The sequence below is a fragment of the Lynx rufus genome, unplaced genomic scaffold (genome assembly GCF_022079265.1).
Source record: "Lynx rufus isolate CCGP_SWC_20201006 ecotype Redwood Valley unplaced genomic scaffold, mLynRuf1.p SCAF_11, whole genome shotgun sequence".
In the NCBI taxonomy this organism is placed as follows: Eukaryota; Metazoa; Chordata; class Mammalia; order Carnivora; family Felidae; genus Lynx; species Lynx rufus.
Window position 1 is genome coordinate 20,948,952 of NW_025814825.1, and position 20,722 is coordinate 20,969,673.

The 20,722-nt window shown below is 51.5% G+C and overlaps 1 protein-coding gene across 1 annotated transcript; it reads left to right on the forward strand.

The window, feature by feature from the left end:
- The first annotated feature begins 717 nt into the window (after positions 1-717).
- SFTPD (surfactant protein D) lies at positions 718-10,138 on the forward strand. Its single transcript, XM_047072569.1, has 7 exons — positions 718-916; positions 5,538-5,654; positions 5,917-6,033; positions 6,330-6,446; positions 6,723-6,839; positions 7,452-7,535; positions 9,762-10,138. Exons 1-7 carry the CDS (start codon positions 718-720, stop codon positions 10,136-10,138), a joined length of 1,128 nt encoding a protein of 375 aa, XP_046928525.1.
- The last annotated feature ends 10,584 nt before the right edge of the window (positions 10,139-20,722 follow it).

The window sequence follows — 20,722 nt, forward strand, 5'->3', positions numbered from 1 at the left end:
GTCAGAGCAGAATGCTGCATGCCCCAGGGGCTCTCCAGCTGCTAAGTTAACTTCTCTGAGAACTTTCACTTGGGTTCTGCGTGTGAATTTCCTCATGGAGATGGTGTCCAGTCCAGGGATGGCAAATCGCTTGGAAAACACGCAACCACACGCCCATCCTTTGCTCAGGACAGACATCACTAAGCGTTCAGGATCCTAGCTCCTTTCCAGAACCGCACTGCAGACAGCAAGAGTGTTAGTCCATCCAAGGCAGCAAGTGAGAGGAAAGGGGTTGCCCTGTCAGAGTTAAGCCAACCACCTTGACGGTATAGACAGGGAGTTGGAGGTCCAAAGACGGGAAAGGTCCTTCCCGGAAGCACCCAGTGAATCCTTCCTGATGTGACATGTGGCCTCAGTGAGGATTTCTACATCCTACCCCTGTGCCGACGGCAGTCCCCAAGGGAAGTCACAAGAAAGGACAACACAGGCATCTGAGAATAGGTGGATTCTCCTGCGAACTTATAGTTGAGTTCCAGCTGGGTAACTCATGCTTTCCCAGACCAGACCATATGCCCACCTGGTCCCTAAACTGCTTTGGGAGACTTGCTTCTCTCAGCGCCATAGAGGGAGGGCAGGTGGGGAGGTGCTTCTCCTGACCTTCAGGAACTGGACCAAGCCCTAACCCATGTCCTGGGACCAAGAGCATGTCCTTTCTCGTTCTGTTCACCTGCCTAGGCCATGCTTCTCCTCCCTCTCTCCGTGCTGATGCTGCTCACACAGCCCCTGAGGTCACTGGGAACAGAAATGAAGACCTATTTCCAGAGAACAGCAGCCAGCGCCTGCACCTTGGTCATGTGTAGCCCCATGGAGAACGGCCTGCCTGGTCGCGATGGACGGGATGGGAGAGAGGGCCCCCGGGGCGAGAAGGGGGATCCAGGTAGAGCTGGGACCACTGGCTTGTCCTAGTGGAAAGGGGTGGGCATTGGAATTGTAACCAACCCAGAAGTACTGGGATGTTCTGCTACGGAAGGCTCAGAGGTGGACTTCTTCTTCCTGAGCGGATGGGTTTCCCCCAGACGTTTGGTCCATCTGAAACACTGCCTTACCGATTGGAAAATGACTGCTGCTCTGAGCCCCCAGGTGCCTCCCTCCATTGCCAGCTGCCTTGTCTCCTTCTTTGGCACCTTCTCCTTCCTCCCACTCCCAAAATGAGGAAATGGTGGGTAAATCGAATCTGTGGCTCTCCAGAACCCTGCTCCAGGACTTAACAGTTGGTCGCCTGGATTAAATAGGGTCGGTGCAGGGTGTCAAATATTTTCAGTATCATATGCCTTGACTCATATGTGGAATTTGAGAAACACAACAGATGACCACAGGGGAAGGAAAGGAAAAATAAGATAAAAACTGAGAGGGAGGCAAACCACAAGAGACTCTTGAATACAAAGAAGAAACTGAGGGTTGCTGGAGGGGAGGTGTGTGGAGGGAAGGGTTAAATGGGTGACGGGCATTAAGGAGGGCACTTGTTGGGATGAGCACTGGGGGTTCTACGTAACAGATGAATTATTGGGTTCTGCTCCCCAAGCCCAGACTCCACTGTATGTTAAGTAACTTGAATTCAAATTTTAAAATATATATATTTTAAATATTTAATGAAGGACGGGAAAGGATGAGGTTCTGTGACCCCATACTCAGATCTGATCACAAGGATCTGTCCTAATACATTACAGAGAGAGTGAAAGGGAGCTCACATTCCTTTGTCCAGCCTTGTGCTTGGGCGTTCACTGAGTAATTCATTTAATCCTACCAGAAGTCTTACAGGGAACATATGAATCTCATTTGACAGGTAAGAAAATTGTGACACAGAGAGGCTAAATGACACCCAGTCTGGAGGGGAAAGGACACGGGCTTCTGCATCAGACAGATCTGTGCTTGACTACCAGCTCCATTTCTACAGCAGGGACCCACCCAGGGACAAGCCAGTGCCCCTGAGTCTCAGTTTGCTCATCTATAAATGGGAATAATGTCTACTACATAGTGACAAATAACGGAGCCAAGGCTTTCTTTTTTGTCAGGTTGTTAGGATAAAGTTACATCTTTTTGCTGGACCAATTGGGTGAATTCTCGTGAGGTTTCCACAGGTACTGATTATTAAGGGAATCATCTGAGAAGTACTGTCCCATAGGGGAGGATCTAGGTCCAGTGGCAAGGAGTCAGAATTCAGTGAGCCAGCATCTAGGACAAGGGACCCCCAGGTTCTGGGCTAGGGCTATGGAGCTATCAACCGTGGTCTTTATCTTTTGGGAGTTGGCATTTTGGTTGGGGAGGAAGGAAACTAACAACATTTAAGTTGGAAGGAATAGGTAGCATCCCCAGGCTTTGTAGGATAAGGGACAAGTGAGTACCTATCTGTCCTTTACAGACAGAAAGTGGCTATCGACATGAATGGCCCGGGGCTCAGGGAAGGCCCCTGGAAGTGAACTCGGAAGGCGGATTCAAGGTGTCAGCATCTTGGAGAATCCCCGCTCTCTCTAGCTCTCAAAGGGGCCCTGAACTGAATCCTGGGGGGCCCTTTCCTATGGTCACACTGTGAGCCTAAGCATAGAGTGTGGCTGAGACCTCCCTCTCTTCTGCGGGTGGTTCACCCCATGCACATTCCAAGCCCGGCCTTGGGTTGGTGCTTGGAGAGAGAACCATGCACAGATGGGCCAGGGGACCAGGCTGCACTCTGGCTCCTGAATTGCAGGCACGTTAGTCACTCAACCATTATGGGTCTGAGAATTTCCTAGCGAGCTTGGAGCATCTCAAAATCCTGACCCATGTAAGTCTGACTGGGGCCAGAGTCTGCCCTTGTGACAATGTCCCCTGCAGATTTTTATGCACAGGGTTCCAAGAACCTGCTGTAAAGGACAAGATAAGCCTGAGAGAAGAGAGTCTTGAGCAGAGGTAGGGGGTGGAGCGGGCTCAATGCGGTAATGCCTCAGGTGTATCATGGAGGTCCAGTAAGACCCCACACTGCTTTGCAGCCTGTATTTCCAGGGACAGTCCTCTTATTCCTCAGCATCTCCAAGATTCCTGCCCAGAAGGATTTGGTGTATATAGGCATGTATCTCCTGGAATAAAACCGCACACCCCTCAGCAGCTCACAAGGACACTCTTCACTCTTATATACTCCTCTGACCTCACCTCCTCTGGCCACACTGGCTCCTTGCTGGTCCCTAACCACATCCAGCCCCCTGCCACCCCAGGGCCCTATCACTGCTCTTCCCATAGCTGTCCCTGTGGGTCACTCCTCGGCTCCTTCACGGTCTTACTTACAGACCACCTTCTCCACGAGTCTGTCCCTGACCACCCTACTTAGAAAACACTACCCCCGCCTTCTGACACTCTCTGTGCTTTATTTTTCCTCACTGGCACTTATTCTGCTCTAATAAACCATATGTTGTACATTTTAATTTTTATGATCTGTCTCTGTGCAGTTGGGTTTCAGCCCCAAGAGAAAGAGGGATCTGATGTTGCGTCTGCTTTTTTCACTGTTGTGTCCCCGCATTGCCGATGGTATCTTGTGCACAGTAGAAGTTTCGAGTGAGTACTTGTGGAATGAGTGACTGTAAGATGTAAGGAAAGGAGGAATTTAGTGCAGTTCAGACTGGCCAGACTGCGGGTCCACAAAGTTTCACTTCAGGTGGCGTTAAGGCACAAGGCTGGCCTTTGGGGGACACCGGGATGCAAAATTAGTGCTTTGGGAGGCATGGGTGCTTGCTGTTGAAGAGGGAGTCCCTTCATGGTCTCCAGGACTTCTACACCATGGATGGGAGACCTCTAACACTCTTTCTACCGGCTGCCATCCCAGCCAGGGTGGAGCCCAAGGGGGCCTCAGCCTAGGGATAGGACATCTCTGCCCAGCATGGTGCCCTATTGGATATGGGGTGAGGGGCCCATCCTGTAACCCTCCATGCTTCCATTTCATTCCTGGTGAGGATCATAACTAGAGGCAGGATACAATGCCCAGCACAGAGCCTCTCAGTCACCCATCACAGGCACCCACCCCACCACCAGCACAGTGTTACCCAGGCAGGCCTGGCCCCTCCTGGAGCACAAGTCTCCAAGTCTGACATGTCCTCTTCCCTCTGCGAGTCTCTCTAAATCCTCCTCACCCTGAAGTCCCATTTGCTCCCTTAGGAAGACAGCTCTGGCCATATGTGTGTGCACTGGGGTGAGGTGATGATGTGGTAGGACAAGGGGCATCTTGGGAATCTTCTTCCTCACTCATTACTTGTGCCTCACCGTTTAAAATCCTATTGCAAATCTCTTGCAGACCGGGTTCTGATGCTAACATTTGCATCTTGCCCGGTTATATTCCACAGATGGTTTCTCAGTGAACAGATGAGTGAATGAACAAGTCAGTGGCACCTGTCAGGTGTCATTCCTTCTCTTTTTGCACATGAATGTTTATAACAGCTTTATTCCCAACAGCCCAGAGATGGGAACAGCCCAGATGTCCATCAACTGATGAGTGGATGAACAAGACGGGTTCTGTCCACACAGTGGAATACTACTCAGCCACACAAAGGAATGAAACCCTGAGACACACTGCCAAGTGGATGGACCTCAAAAATGTCACTCTGAGTTAAAACAGCCAGAGATAAATGGTCATATATTGTCTGATTCCATTTATATGAAATGTCCAAAATAGGAAATAGAGACAGAAAGCAGAGTAGTGCTATCCAGGGGCTGGGGAGAGGGGAGGTTGGGGGTGATGGCTTAGTGGCTATGGGTTTTTTTTTTTGGGTGACGAAGTGATTTTGAACTAAATACAGGAGGTAATTACACACCACTGCGGACGTGCTAACTGCCAATCAATGGTATACTTTACAACAGGCTAATGTTATATTATGTGAATTTCACCTCAGTAAAAACACAAAACACAAAAAACAACAACAGCAAAAAAGAATAACCAAATGAACAGAACTGAGTGTAAAACTCTATTTTTAATTTTTTGGGGACCCTTCATTCTGTTTTCCACAGTGGCTGCACCGATTTACGTTCCCATCAATAGCGCATGAGGGGTTCCCTTTTCTCCACATCCTAATCAACACTTGTTAGCTCTTGTCTTTTTGCTAATAACCATTCTAACAGGGGTAAGGTGACATCTCATCGTGGTCTCGATCTGCATTTCCCTGATGATCGGTGCCAGGTGTCATTTCTGACATAAACTCTGGTTCTGGGAAGGGGAGAACAAGGAGTCCATGATCAAGGCTAAATCAAGGCTAAGACTGCCTGCTGTATATACTGTGGTCTTGGGGCAGGGGGGAAGTGCCCTGCATGGAAAGTCAGATGGGTCTTGGCTTGAGTTCACAGCCAGCTCCAGCAAGCCTGGTTTCTCACCTGTAAAATAGGGGTGTGGACACCCATTTCCTGGATCACCACTGTACCAAGGAGTGTGGAAGTGGGACGTCTACACCCTGTAGAACCCTGAAGGAATGCAAGGGGCCCGACCGTGCATGCAGCTGGCTCGTCTCTGGGCCTAAGGTCTGTGCCCATTTCTTCTGCTGCTACAGGTTCGCCAGGAGCTGTAGGGAGAGCGGGGACGCCTGGACCGGCTGGCCCAGTTGGGCCCAAAGGGGAGAATGGCTCTGCTGGAGAGCCTGGACCAAAGGGAGACTCTGGACCATCTGGTGAGCAGCTGGGCATTCCAGCAGGTGGTGCTGCAGCCTCTAGAACATGCCAGTAGATAGGCACAGATCCCACCCCAGGAAGAAGGAAGAAAGTTGTTCTGAAGGTGGTACTGGGTTATTGCAGGGGACACTGAACTCCTGTTGACATCACCTTTTATGACGATGCTGCCTCTCTTGACTTCTATCACTGCTCTCCTCTCTTCGGACGCTCCCACTTCCAGCAGGATTTAGTGTCACTGACCATGCTGGTCCTTTTCCCCAGGACCTCCGGGACCTCGAGGTACGCCTGGTCCAGCTGGCAGAGAGGGTCCCTCAGGGAAGCAGGGAAATGTAGGACCTCAAGGCACACCAGGCCCCAAAGGAGAGGCTGGGCCCAAAGGTAGGTGGTTGGTAGGTGGCCGGTCTGGGAGGGAGAAGGGAGGAATACGGCACAGTCCAGGGTGTGACCCAAGGCCGGCTCAGAGTGCCGGGAAATGCGCAGACCATCAGCGCTGGGCAGGCCTTGTCGTGGCCCCTTCTCCCCCACATTCCCACATTGGTGGCGTTTTCCTGCTCGACTCCGCGGAGGAACCCCGGCCAGCAAGCAGCACCTTCTCACCGGTTCTCTCTCCCCTTGGAGCGAAGGGTGAAAAGTCCACTCTCGGCAGCTTTTGCTCCAATTTGTTCCTTCCTCAGGAGATGTGGGTGCGCCTGGCATGCAAGGCTCTGCAGGGATGAGAGGCCCCCCAGGGGTTAAAGGAGAGAGAGGTGCCCCTGGTGAGCGTGGAGCCACTGGAAATGCTGGGGCAGTGGGTGAGTGACGGAAGGAGCTAGGACGGGGCTCCGGTTCCCTTGTGCATCCCTGATGCTGGTGATGGCCACCCCTGCCCCACCGCCACTCATCAAGTCGGAGCTGGTGTTACTGGGTGGTAGGGAAAGTCTATGTCCAAGGAGGGTGCATGGCTGGGTTCGGGGAGCAGTCTGTATCGGGGAGGGGGGACCGCAGGCCAGGTGGACAGCCCATGTCTTGGGAGGGTGACAATGCTGGAAAGTGGATACAGAGCTCACCCAGTTCTTCTCTGATCCCAGGGCCTGCTGGAGCCACAGGTCCGCCAGGACCTCCAGGTGCCAAAGGGCCCGCAGGACCGAAGGGGGACAGAGGTGCTCCTGGGGACAAAGGAGCAAAGGGAGAGAGCGGGCTTCCTGGTAAGGCAGCATCTGCTAGATCTGGGAGCCGCCACGGGGTGGGGACAGGGGGAGGGAGGTGGCCTTCTTTATCTCAGGACAGCCTATCTTCGGCCCCATTAACCGCAGGGAGTGGGTGGGAAGCAGGGACGCTAGCGGCAGGAAGGCAGGGGAATGAGGCTCTGGTTTTAGACTCTTACTCACAGGAGGGCAGCCCTGAGCAGCTTTTCCATTCGATCACCAGAGAAAACACAGCCCCCTTCCCAATTCAAAGGATAGCTCTGACTATCAAATAACCCAGTGGACAGGAAGTACTGATGAAAGTATATTCCTGCCCCCTCAAAGAAGGTGCTATGAGATCCCCAGAATATGGAGTTAAATTTTCACAGGGTTCAGTGTCAGTGATGTGCAGGGACCTGCTCTGGGGACAGTTTGTTCATAGAAGTATAGGAAATCTGGGGGCAACAGGGGCTAGTTGTGTTAGTGGATGTGGGCTTGCTAGGGCCTGGTCCCAGCTCCTTATCCCATCCCCTATATGTGCCTGCAGCTGGGTACCTTTCCCTTAAGGCCCAAGCTCTGAGCTGATCCCAGGCTATGCTGGGCTTGCCTTCACTCGACCTCTCTCTTCTGCAGACATCACTGCTCTGAGGCAGCAGGTGGAGGCCTTACGTGGACAGGTCCGACACCTCCAGAATGCCTTCTCTCAGTATAGGAAAGGTACGTTCCTGGATCCGAATCGAGCCAGGCACCAAGGCTAGGCCTCCGACTGGGCCTGGGCCTTGGTTTGGAGTTGGCTGGGTCTGGGTCTGGGATTGGAACAGGTTGGGACCATATTCAGAGCTGGATCTGGCTCTGGGGCAGGGTCTGGGGCTGAGAGTAGTGCTGAGACAGAGCAGGCAGCCCTATACTCCAGGATCTGGAAGTAGATGCAAGAGACAGAGAGGAGGGTGTGGCCATATCACCAGTTCAATGCGGGTGATGGAAGCCTGGTGGAGGTTATCAGGCTCCGGGATGCCCCCCCACCCCCAACATCACAGCCACCTATGACCCGATCAGTGCCCTGAGACCTGTGCAGTTCAACAGACCTTCCCTCCTGCCTGCCCTGTGCTGCTCCCTGTGATAGACAGGGGACATCCAACCCAGGATGCATTTCTTACCTCTGTGGGACCCGGCGTGTGGGTGCCCAGACGTTGTTTCACAGCCCAAGGCAGCAGAGAATCCGGACACTGTCCTGAGGGCTGGGGCTCGGATGCTGCTCTCGGGGTTCAAGGCTGGTGGGGGCCTAGCCTTGCTGTGTGGCCATCAAGTATGTCACCTTGGACATGCCCATGGTTCTGGAAGGGGACTGGCCACCTCTAGGCTCCAGCCAGTGCTGGGCTCTCCCTGCACCCTGCTGGGTGTTTAAATCAGGGATTCTTCTTAATCCTGGAATCCTGCAGAGTACCCTGTGCCTTTTGGAATCTCCACCTTGGTCCTTGACTGGCCCTCCTCATCAGCTCTCCCTGACGTCACCTTTGGGTCTCCATCATTCATCAAATCTCCCTGATCCAAAAAAAGAAGCGATTTCCAAAGGAGTAGATCCTAAAGGGGCCTCACTGGGTAAGACACAGGTTTGGCTCCTAAGTACCAAGTACCTAAGAACCAAGGATGGGAGTTTCAGGTATTGGGTATGTCTCACTCCCTCCACAACAAATTTGCACATGTGTTCACTCACTCCTTTGCACACCGCTGCGAAGTGGAACATGTCCAGAGATGCCGGCCACATGTGTGTACTCAAATACCATCACTCACCCCACACCATGACATACATGAGCACACGCATACGTACGTGCACACGTACAGACGGTAAGTACTCCCATGTACCTCCAGAAGAATACAGGGACATGTTCACGTATGCGCACGTATGCCCACCCAGATGCACGGAACATAAAACCCAGTAGCGGCACATGAACTCTTGCACTGACCTTGTCCAGGGCTGCTCTGAGTGCCGTCCGTCCTGAGCCTGTGGAGAATCTGCCCCCGAGCCCTAGTTGAAGCTACTCAGAGAAGGGCTGGGGGTCGGGGTGCACCCTGAGGTCTAACCAGCCCAGTGAGGCCAGGGCACAGCCCTCTCACGGGCCCTGAAGATTTCTGTGCCTGAGCCCAAAAGCCAAAGGGATGGGGATGGGATGGAAGATTAGACACGTGATATGTCACATAGTTGATGTTTTTATGAAGCGTACCCCCGCTTCGGAAATGAGGAATTAGAAACACTGAAAAGGGAAGTAACTTTCCTTTTTCCACCTAGGCAGTCATTGCCAGGATGGGGTGGAACAGCTGGCTTCCGATTCCCAAACAGGGCTCTCCCAGAATTGATCCCCTCTGCCCCCTGCCACCTCTCAGGTGCCTTCGTCCCCTCACCCAGCACCCTGGAGAGGCTGACTGGCTGGGGCATCACCCACATGCATCCCGAGGGGCCAACATCGGGCTGCAGTGAGTGCAGAGATTAGCACAGTGAGGCTCTCAGATGCCCCTGCCCCACCCCCAGCACACGCACATCAGAAACTGCCCCAGCCATCACTCACCAAAGTCATTGCAATTCCCACTGACCCCAGCACACAACGTGGGGTGAAACAGAAAGAGCACGTTCCAGCTAGAGCGTCCCAGCAAACAAGGTTCAGTCCTAAACGTACATTTGACGGGTATGTGACTCCGGGCCCCTTACTTAACCTCTCTGGGCTCTAGTGTCCTCATCTATAACTACGGACCACAGGAGTTCCTCCCAGGCTGCATTGTGAAGCCAGTGCACTGGAACCAAGTGCCTCAGTTTTGTCCTATCGGGTGCCCTGATATCCCACATGGATGCTGGGCGGGCGGGTGGGGGCTGTCGCACAAAGGTCACAGAGCCCCGGAGCTCTGGCCTGGTGCTGCCGTAACCCCAACCTGACTATCCTCTTCTCCTAGTGGAGCTCTTCCCCAATGGCCGAGGTGTCGGGGAGAAGATCTTCAAGACAGGAGGTATTGAAAAGAGTTTTGAGGACGCACAGCAGGTGTGTATACAGGCCGGGGGACAGATGGCCTCCCCACGCTCTGCGGCCGAGAACGACGCCCTGCAGCAGCTGGTCACAGTTGAGAACAAGGCTGCTTTCCTGAGTATAACCGACATCAAGACGGAGGGCAAGTTCATCTACCCCACCGGGGAGCCCCTGGTCTATTCCAACTGGGCCCCAGGGGAGCCCAACAACAATGGCGGCGCAGAGAACTGTGTGGAGATCTTTACCAATGGCAAGTGGAACGACAAGGCCTGCGGAGAGCAGCGCCTGGTGGTCTGCGAGTTCTGAGCCACCGGGGTGGGGGGGCCGTGCTCCACCCGGGAGCCTGGCCAGCGAGTGGGGGCCTGGCCAACGAGTGGGGGCCCAGACCTGTGTGCTGCCGATGCCCCAATAAAATGGCGCCGCCTCTGCTGGCCAGGGCTTCTCCACAGAGCAGTCGGGGAGGTCCCTGCGGAAAGCCTCTCTCAGAGTCAAATGGCTTCACACATGGGAGACTTGTCAGAGGAAGAAGGGACTGCTTTCCCAGTCGCAAGGGATAAACTTGGGTCCCCAAGACCTCCCCGTGGCAAAATCGGGTGGCTCCCTCTAGGCCCCTCCCCCTCCCTCCTCCTCTCCCTTCCCTCCTCCTCCTCTCCCTTCCCCCCTCCTCCCCTTCCCCAACTGTCAGCCATGTTTGACCAGCTGACCACCCCCGGACCTTCACTCTTCCTCCTCTGGGCTTCCAGGGCAGCACTCTTGCTTGCCTTGGTCTCACCCAACTAGCTACCTCTTTTCCTCCTCTCTCCTCCCACTTGACCACTTAATGGTGCAGGGCTGGCCTCTGCTCTCCATCCTCTTCAGGCCGGACTCTCACTCCGAGTGGAGCTCGTTCTGTCCAAGGCTTCGAATTCCTTCTCCTGACAGCTCCCACATGCACATCCCTCTTCCGGACCCCTCCCTGAACTCCAGGCTCCTCTAGCCAAACGCAAGCTGGAGCCCCTGGGCTGACAGGCCTCAGTGGCTGCCTCTGGCTTCAAGCCCGGCGCTGGGGAAGTAGCAGTGGGATGGACGCCTGGCAGGGAGCATCTGCCTCCCCTGGCTGCCCAGCCTTATGCCCAGTAGACTGGTCCTCATCCTTGCACGGCCCAGGATCTCTCTCTCTCTCTGTGTGTGTCATATGACCACCTCTTGGTTCACAGGAGGGAGTTCCATCCGCACCACCTAGTTCCATCTGAGGTCTCAGGCATGGAGGGTATCCAGCCATGCTCACATTTATCCCCAACCCTCCTCTTGCCTGGCGGTTGCAGGAATGTCCTTTCCCTGCTTTGCGCCAGAGGTAATCTAGTCAGAGCCTCCTCATTTTGCGGACGTGAAAATCAGGACACAGAGTGAGCAGGGACTTACACATGGGCACAGTCAGTATCAATGCTACAGCTCGGTCATGACAAAGGACACTGACCTCAAAGCTTATACTTTTGGCCTGTACATTTTTAGGTCGAAGCTTAGTTTGATTTTACTGACACAGTAACAGCAAAAAAAATTTTTTTTGTTATTTTCGTTGTTTTAATGTTGGTTTATTGATTTTGAGAGAGAGAATGAGAACGGGGCAGGGGCAGAGAGAGGAGAGAGAGAGAGAATCCCAAGAAGCCTCTGCACTGTCAGCAGAGCCCAACTTGGGGCTCCATCCCATGAACCATGAGATCACGACCTGAGCCTGTATCGAGAGTCGGACGCTTAAGCGACTGGGCCACCCAGATGCCCCTTCTTTTCTTTTCTTTTTTTTTAATGAAGTATTTATTTTATTTTTAAAATTTTTTTTTCAACGTTTATTTATTTTTGGGACAGAGAGAGACAGAGCATGAACGGGGGAGGGGCAGAGAGAGAGGGAGACACAGAATCGGAAACAGGCTCCAGGCTCTGAGCCATCAGCCCAGAGCCCGACGCGGGGCTCGAACCCACAGACCGTGAGATCGTGACCTGGCTGAAGTCGGACGCTTAACAGACTGCGCCACCCAGGTGCCCCTGAAGTATTTATTTTAATTCCAGTTAGTTAACGTGCAGTGTTATATTAGCTTCAGGTATATAGTATAGTAAGTAATTCAACAGTTCCATACATCACCCCGTGCTCATCGTGACAGGTACCGTAAAAATGTGTATAGAAACTGGAATGACACCTGGGGTGGAACACACGCTCCTAGGGGAGGGCAGCAGACGCCCTTCCCCTACTCAGGAAGCCAACCACTCTCTCCCTTGTTTCCGGGACCGTGAGGTCTGCCCTGACCGGCCCTTCCTGAATGGATCCCCCAGTCCTCTGCCCACCACCCCTGCAGCCTCATCTGGTAGATAGGACAGGATGCCTAAAAACAAAAGCAGGCAGGTCAGGCTCTCTGCCAAGATCTTTCTCCCCCACTCCTGGCGGCTTCCGCGATACGTCAGTTCCACAGGAAGGCCACACCGGACACACTCACTGAGGGAGCTTAGAAAGGCCTTTTATTAATTATTCTTATTATTACTATGATCGCAAATGAGAACAACTGGATCCAGCTTAAGCGAAGGAGAAGCATTTTTTTCTTGTTGTTTATTTTTTTGAAAAATGCTTATTTTATTTGGGGGGAGAGTGCAAGCGGGGGAGGGGGCAGAGGATCTGAGGCAGGCTCTGCACTGACAGCAGTGAGCCCGGTGTGGGGCTCGAACTCACACACCATGAGATCATGACCTGAGCCGAAGTCGGATGCTGAACCGACTGAGCCACCCAGGCGCCCCAGAAGTATTTTTTCTAAGAACAGAGAGCTCTGAATTGGCCCAGGGAGGATGGGGGAGGGGGGGCGGGGGGAGCGCAGGCAACATCGAGCTGTCTCCTTGGCTTCTACCCCTCTCTGCATCCTTGCTTCGTCCTCCTTTACACACCAGCTTCCTCTTCTTCCCAGTCTCTCGACTGCCCAAGCGTGGGGAAACGTGTGTCACACAAATGGCCACACGGAGATTAGAAACTCTTGATATCAGTTCAAAACTCCTATAAAAATGAGTCTGTCTCAGATGCCCACCTCCAGTCCAATGACCTAATCCCGGAAGGTGGGACCGCACAGGACAATATGGCCCCTGTGATCCATGCAAGGTCACGGTGGTGTGGGCAGACCTTCTAAAAGTAATCACTACCCATCCCAACACTTAAGCCCAGCCTGTTTCTTGACAAGAGGGAAGGAAAGAAGAGTGCAGAACTATGTGACTCAGTAGGAAGGAGGGAAATCTCCTGTGGTGTTGAAGGCCGGGGATGCTGAGACCCCACACCCTATGGGAGGAGGCTTCAGATCCACTGTGGGGCTGCGGGGGTCTGGTTTGCTCTCCAGCACAGAGAACAAGTGAGGAGGTCCAGCTGGGCTCTATATGCACCGCTTGACTAAGGCAGAGAACTGAGGCAAGTTTTTCAGAAAATTCAAGCCCTAACTCGTGCCTGAGCATAGAGGCCTCCCTTGCACCTACATCATGGGCAAAGGTCAACACAGATTTCAACCATTCTCGGCCTCGTCCCAACTGTAGTAGCCATGGTCCCTGGCTTGGTAGCCTAGGTGCCAAGTAAAGCCAGAGCTGTGTGACTCTTAACGCTGTCGTATCTTGTGACCCTCCCAATGCCAGGTCACATCACGGGAGCAGGCTGGGCCCTTCCATGTGTGGAGAGGTGACAACCATACATTTTCTTAGGGATGCCCCTGTTCGGTTTGATAGAAGATTCTCAAGTTACCGCCTGGTTCTCAACCCTCCTGTCACCAAACCAGCCCCCATCCCCCAACGACCAGGCAGTGGGGAGCCCTCTGCTGTTTGCCTTTCCAGGATCCTATCTTTGTTCGGAATCCCCTTGATATAAAACCCTGACAGTGAAGTTGTTTAAGTTCAGGGCATTCTCCGTCACTCTTACCTTCTGGATGTCCTCAACCCAAGGTGAATGGTGTGCTGGACTTTTCAAGTTGCCTCTGCCTTCGACACAAGAGCAGAGAAACCAGGTATCTATTAGGAGGAGTAAAATACGAATTTATAGGTCAAATATTTGTCCAGGCACTGGGTACAGAGGTGGAGACGGCTGCTTATGCCCTCAGAGATGCTGCAGCCCTGCACATCCATGACATGAGAGATAAGCTGTAGAATTGTGTCCCAGCAACAGGCCATCGAGATGCTCTATAAGTAGGTGAAGAATGAATAGGCAATAATAACACCCGTGAACCAGGGCAATAGGGAGCCGTCTTCTGTGCAGTCCCCAGGCTACTCAGACACTCATCATTCAGGCAAGTTGTCTGTGATTCTTAGGCCTGTCAATGGCTACTAGCAGGTATTTTGTGGTAGATTTTACTGTTTTTCACCAATAGTTCGATACAAGAGGCTCTATGAAGGCAGGCCTGTGACATGCGTCACTTCTGGGTAGACACAGATGAGGACCAGTGTCCATTTCCCAAATGGCCTCCCTTCTGCTGCCGCCATGATCACAGAAGCATTGGCGGATGTAAAGTCGTGCAACCCAGCATTCTGGAAGCCTGAGCAAATGCACGGAGAACAACTATCCTTGTTGACCCAAGGGGATCACTTGGATCCACTTGGACTCTGAGTGAGATTTGGGGGTTGTTACTGCAGCACTCGTTGCCCACCCTTATCCATGACACTTTGAATATTAACCTCCTTGCCCCCCATTTACTTAAGCAGTGTGGTCTCTCTCAGACTGCCTGGCTTGAACGACTCTGAGCCACAGAGGGACTCGTGAGGGCCCTGCCTGAGCAAAATAGTACTTTTCATATATTTTAGTACCTTGACACGATGAACGGAGTAAGTAAATGAAAGAGTTGAGTGAATGAAATCCTTAATTCCTACTTGTAAGTCTGTTTGTAGGGCTGAATAAAGTGTTTTCAGGATGTTTCCAGGCCCTTTGATCTGAGGAAATAGTGCTGTGCCTTCACCACCAGCCTTTCTGCCCTTTTATGATTTCCCAGAACATGGCATTTCGGGTGTGAGTGACTGGGCCCAGGCCAGGGCCGAAAGGTCAGGTGGAAACCTCAGGCCAAGCAAAGGCACTCAAAAGAGGGCTGGGTCAGCACAAGAAGAGGAGGGAAAACCCGAGCTGGGTTTTGAGCAAGCCCGATGCCTGGCCGCCCACATGCCTGACCTCCCGCCCACTCACCCAGAGAGATGTGAGTTTTCCAAAGACGCGATCCCAAGACTTTTGAGGAGCTCATCAAGTGATTCCCAGGCTGTTGGGAAAGTATAAACATTCTAGAAGAGTGAGAAAAATTACTTTTAAAAATAATGAGAATGGACCTGGTCATCTTATGTCAAAGGGTGTTGTATAGCTAAGCTAATTTGTATAATACTGACACAGGGATAGACAGAACAATGTAAAAACCCACAAAGTCCAAACCCAGGTCCGAGGATGCACATGTATACGAGTATTTCATCTACACATGATAAAAATAGAAGACCGAAATAGTAGGAAATTAGTGATGCTCAATGAATAATGCTGAGTTAGATGGTTAAACACTTAGAGGAAAAATAAAATCAGATTCTTTTAGTTACATATAAAATCAAACCCAGAAAAAAATGCGAGCGATGATTTATATAGTCTTAGAGGGGACAAGAGCTATCTAAGAATGACGTCAGAGGAGCACCTGGGTGGCTCAGTCTGTTGGGCATCCGACTCTTGATTTCGGCTCAGGTCATGATCCCAGGGTCATGGGATTGAGCCCCGTGTTGGGCTCTGTGCTGAGTGTGGAGACTGCTTAAGATTCTGCCTCTCTCCCTTTGCCCCACTCCCCTCCTTATGTGCTCTCTTTCTCTCTAAAATTAAAATGGAAAAAGAAGAATGATGTCAGAAAAGAAAACCCAAAACAATAATATTGATACATCAGACCACACAAAAAATTACATAAAACTTTTCCGCCAAAAGGTAAAACCCAACATACATGAAAATTAAAAATGTTGATTTATTTGTAAAGCGCATAATAGGAAAAACAATAAGAAACTGATGAATAAGTAGGAAAAAAATGGGATAATAATGAGAAGCAAAAATCCAGTAAAGAAGGAATACTGATGTCCAATGGTATTGAAATGTCCAATAGTATTAAAATGCACAATCTTAGTAGTAATTAAAACAACTAAATTCAACAACAGCAAGTGCCCAAAAATCTATGAACTAGAATTAAAGCTATATTCAAAGGACAATATACTTCACTTTCATTATTTAAAAAAAAAAATTTTAGGGGCGCCTGGGTGGCGCAGTCGGTTAAGCGTCCGACTTCAGCCAGGTCACGATCTCGCGGTCCGTGAGTTCGAGCCCCGCGTCGGGCTCTGGGCTGATGGCTCAGAGCCTGGAGCCTGTTTCCGATTCTGTGTCTCCCTCTCTCTCTGCCCCTCCCCCGTTCATGCTCTGTCTCTCTCTGTCCCAAAAATAAATAAATAAACGTTGAAAAAAAAAAATTAAAAAAATAAATAAAAAAAAATTTTAAAGCACGAAATGAAAATAATTGAACTAAGTGTTCATCTTTTTATTTTTATTTAAAAAAATTTTTAATGTTTATTTTTGAGACAGAGAGAGAGAGAGGCAGAGTGTGAGCAGGGGAGGGGCAGAGAGAGAAGGGGACACAGAATCTGAAACAGGCTCCAGGCTCCAAGCTGTCAGCACAGAGCCCGATGTGGGGCTCGAACTCAAGAACTGTGAGAGCATGACCTGAGCCAAAGTTGGACGTTTAACCAACTGAGCCACCCAGGCGCCCCGTAAGTGTTCATCTTTTAAATTTTTTTTTAAAGTTTATTTATTCTTGAGAGATAGAGAGAGACAGAGCGCAGGCAGGGGAGGGGGAGAGAGAGGGGGAGACACAGAATCCGAAGCAGGCTCCAGGCTCTGAGCTGACAGCACAGAGCCCAGTGCGGGGCTTGAACTCAGGAACTGCAAGATCATGACCCGTGCCGAAGTCAGACGCTCAACTGAGCCACCCAGGCGCCCCCCAAGGCCATAGGTTCTTACGTGAGCAGGAAGCTGGACGTGTCAGGAGCGCGAGGCAGGGGTGGACATTTTCCGCACACCGTCTCAGATCCCTTGGTAACAACCGCAGGGCTAAACGGCTTTCAGGGTCTCATCCAGGCCGAGGAGGAGGCAGCTGATTAGTTTTGTCTGCCACCAACACGAGGGAGGAGAGGGGCAGCCTGCGTGCTAATGGTTGCCATTCTTGCCTTAAGAGAACAGCGCTCTGCAGGCCCTGAGGGAGCCCCACAAGAAGTCTGCCCCTGAGCCCCATCAGCGAGCCAAGCGAGGGCCCCTCCTGGGACCTCTGCAAGGATCCTGGTGCCTCCATCAGCTGGGCTTCCAGCTTTGGGAGAACAGCATTACCATACAGATTGACAGGCAGCAGGACGGCACTGTCTTCTCTGTTTGAAACCTGCAGGAGGTCCCCCATCGCTGTGTGCTGGGGTACTCTGCTGGTGCCCAAGGGGCCCCCCAGGCAGTTTCTCAAGCCTCCTGACTTACAGGTCCTCAGCCTGATTTTGTGGGGTCACCACCAAAATCACAAGTAAACCTCCCTGCTGACAGTGGATGGGGGGGCGGGGGACAGGCAAATGGGGGAATAAAAAGCCCAGGGCTTGATTCTTTTTTTTTTTTTATGAAAGGAATATTTTGTTTATTTTGTTTTATATTTTTTAATATGAAATTTATTGTCACATTGTTTTCCATACAACACCCAGTGCTCATCCCAACAGGTGCCCTCCTCAATGCCCATCACCCACTTGCCCCTCTCCCCCACCCCCCATCGACCCTCAGTTTGTTCTCAGTTTTTAAGAGTCTCTTGTGGTTTGCCTCCCTCCCTCTCTGTAACTTTTTTCCCCCCTTCCCCTCCCCCATGGTCTTCTGTGAAGTTTCTCAGGATCCACAGATGAGTGAAAACATATGGTATCTGTCTTTCTCTCTATGACTTATTTCACTTAGCATAACACTCTCCAGTTCCATCCACGTGGCTACAAAAGGCCATATTTCATTCTTTCTCATTGCCAAGTAGTATTCCTTTATATATGTAAACCACATCTTCTTTATCCATTTGTCAGTTGATGGACATTTAGGCTCTTTCCATAATTTGGTTATTGTTGAAAGTGCTGCTATAAACATTGGGGTACAAGTGCTCCTATGCATTAGCACTCCTGTATCCCTTGGGTAAATTCCTAGCGGTGCTATTGCTGGGTCATAGGATAGATCTATTTTTAATTTTTTGAGGAACCTCCACAGTTTTCCAGAGCGGCTGCACCAGTTTGCATTCCCACCAACAGTGCAAGAGGGTTCCCGTTTCTCCACATCCTTGCCAGCATCTATAGTCTCCTGATTTGTTCATTTTAGCCACTCTGACTGACGTGAGGTGGTTTTGAGTTGTATTTCCCTGATGAGGAGCGACGTTGAGCATCTTTTCATGTGCCTGTTGGCCATCTGGATGTTTTCTTTGAATGAAGTGTCTATTCATGAATAGAAGTGTCTATTCACATCCTCTGCCCATTTCTTCACTGGATTGTTTGTTTTTCGGGTGTGGAGTTTGGTGAGTTCTTTATAGATTTTGGATACTAGCCCTTTGTCCAATATGTCATTTGCTTGATTCTCATTGGACTGGAGAGAGATACCCAGAAAGTCCACAGGGAGCCCCGTGAGAAGTCCACAAACCCAGCCTCCAAAGGGCTAGCAGTACAGTCTCGTCCTTGATGGGATTCTGAAATTGCCCTGGACTTCGAGATCTGAGACGCAGACAAGGAGGAGGGTGGGGGTGGCCCGCGGGTCCTGCCTCGAAGAACTCACGGTTAGGTTTGGAAATGAGACAGACGCACAGACAAGGATTACAGAATTACACTAGTACTAAGGGCTTGCCGGACACCTGTGGTTACCCAGAGGGAGTATGGCCCTCTGGAGCCATCTGGATCTGGCCCTAAAGGGTTAGCGGCATTTAGGAAAGGCATTCAAGGTGGGGGGTAGCAACCAGGGCAAAAGGGGAGGGAAGGAAAGGAGGAGCGTCCTGAGGTTGCAGGCAAAAGGCTCATGAGGCCCCCCGCTCCCAGAACTTCCTACACGATTTCTCCATTTCTCCGGGTTTGCTAGCCCCGTCTTGGGGACAGCCAGCAGAGGGCAGCGTGATGCCACAGCCCAGGGAGCACAAAGCCGCTAAACTGGGCAAGGGAGGCCGTGCCCACATCCACGTTCCAAAATAAGTCTGGCCGCTTCTCTCTTGGGTTCAACTTGGAGCTGAGTCAAGTTCCAGAGAAGGGAGTCTGGCCACACATTTGCAGGGAGGACTGAGATTCAGTCATTCATTTGTTCATTCATTTGTTCGTTCAACAGCCACTGAATGTGTACGCGGTTTCCAGCCCTTCCACAGGCCCTGGGACCGCAGGGGTGGATGATACGGTATTGCGACAGTCACAGCGGCAGCAAGAAGAAATGTTTGCGCGGTGCTGACTGCAGGCCAGGGCCGCCCTAAAGTGCCTTACTTGTATCAGGTCATTTATCCCTCACAGCAACCCTGTGAGCTGGATACTATTATTATCCCGGTTTCACCAAGAAGAGGACTTAAAGGCACAGCATGTATGTGACTTGCCCAGGGTCACGCGGCCACAGAGTGGTAGAGCCAGGGTTTGAATCCAGGCCATCTGGGTCCAGAGTCTTCTTAATGGCTTTGCTGCACAGATACAACTTGAACAAGTACATGGCTGAGGTGAGTTCAGTGACTATGATTGCTAACAAGAAAATAAAAGGGAGCATTGTAATGGTGATGGGGGTTGAGGCAATCTTAGATTCAGTGGTCAGATAAGGACTTAGGTGGAGAGATAGTGGTGACAAATGATCCAAGACCTGGCAGGGGAGGAGGATCATATTAGCATGTAGACAAACTCTGCTGAGTCCTAGGGGTCCCAGCGCATAGCTCAGGGCCACTCGTGGACCATTTTTGTCCGGGACCAAGCACCCACACGCCTCAACCAGAGCCCTAGGAACCCCCAGAGCCAATGCTCCTCAGTGAGGGGTGTGCAGAGAGAGGCCTGGATGCAGGCTGGGGGGAGCCCCCTAACAGCTGGATGCTGGGTCTTTCAGGGACTGGGTCTGTTGGCTTCTATTTGATATTCACACAGTCGCACAGGCACAAAAATACGTATAAATACCCCCAAATCCATGTGCACACAATTCCCCATTCAGAGTCTCACCTGCCCAGTGCCTCGCCTTCTCTGAGCTCCCTAGAGCTGTTCCAGGCCCAGACCCACTCCCTAAAGTCACACCCTGGAAAGTAAGACCCTGGAAATGCATAGGGAAGGATTGGGGTCAGAAGTTGCTTTTCACTAGTGGGGCATCGATCACTGAAGGAGATTATTTGGACTCTGACAATATGCAGTTAAGCAGGACGTCTGTCACTTCATGAAGGGCCTGCAAAGAATGGAGAATCCCTGGCTTCCTGGCTCCAGGCCTCCGTGCAAAGTTGAGGTACAGGCAGAAAGCGCTGTAGTGATGATACTTCTTGGGCCAGTGAGTTTCATGCAGATCACCTAGGGATCTTGAGAAAATGACAGATGTCTGGAGCTTTGATTCACCGGATCCAGAGTGGAGCTGAGATCCCATGATTTTGTCAAGCATTCCAGGCAGTTCCGCTGGTCACTACCCTGAAAAGCTGCACGAAGTGGCACGAACACTCTGTCTTGCAGGACAGGGCACGCTGGACCTTGGGTTGGCGCTGGCCAGCCTAGCCCAAGGCATTGGTTTAGCAAATAAATGGTACTTGCATCCCACTTCTTTAGAGCATGACCCCTGTGTTTGGCTGGATAAAGCACTGTTCCACAGTTGGGGACACTGTCTCCTCCCCCACACAGGCTGCTACCGGGGTGGGGAGCCCTCCTTCCCAAACT

Bases quoted from the DNA above. Each gene is read 5' to 3' on its own strand.
- SFTPD (XM_047072569.1), top strand. From the start codon at position 718: ATGCTTCTCCTCCCTCTCTCCGTGCTGATGCTGCTCACACAGCCCCTG. The intron at 6,034-6,329 runs GTAGGTGGTTGG...TTCCTTCCTCAG, and splicing joins AGGAGAGGCTGGGCCCAAAG to GAGATGTGGGTGCGCCTGGC. The intron at 7,536-9,761 runs GTACGTTCCTGG...CTCTTCTCCTAG, and splicing joins CTTCTCTCAGTATAGGAAAG to TGGAGCTCTTCCCCAATGGC.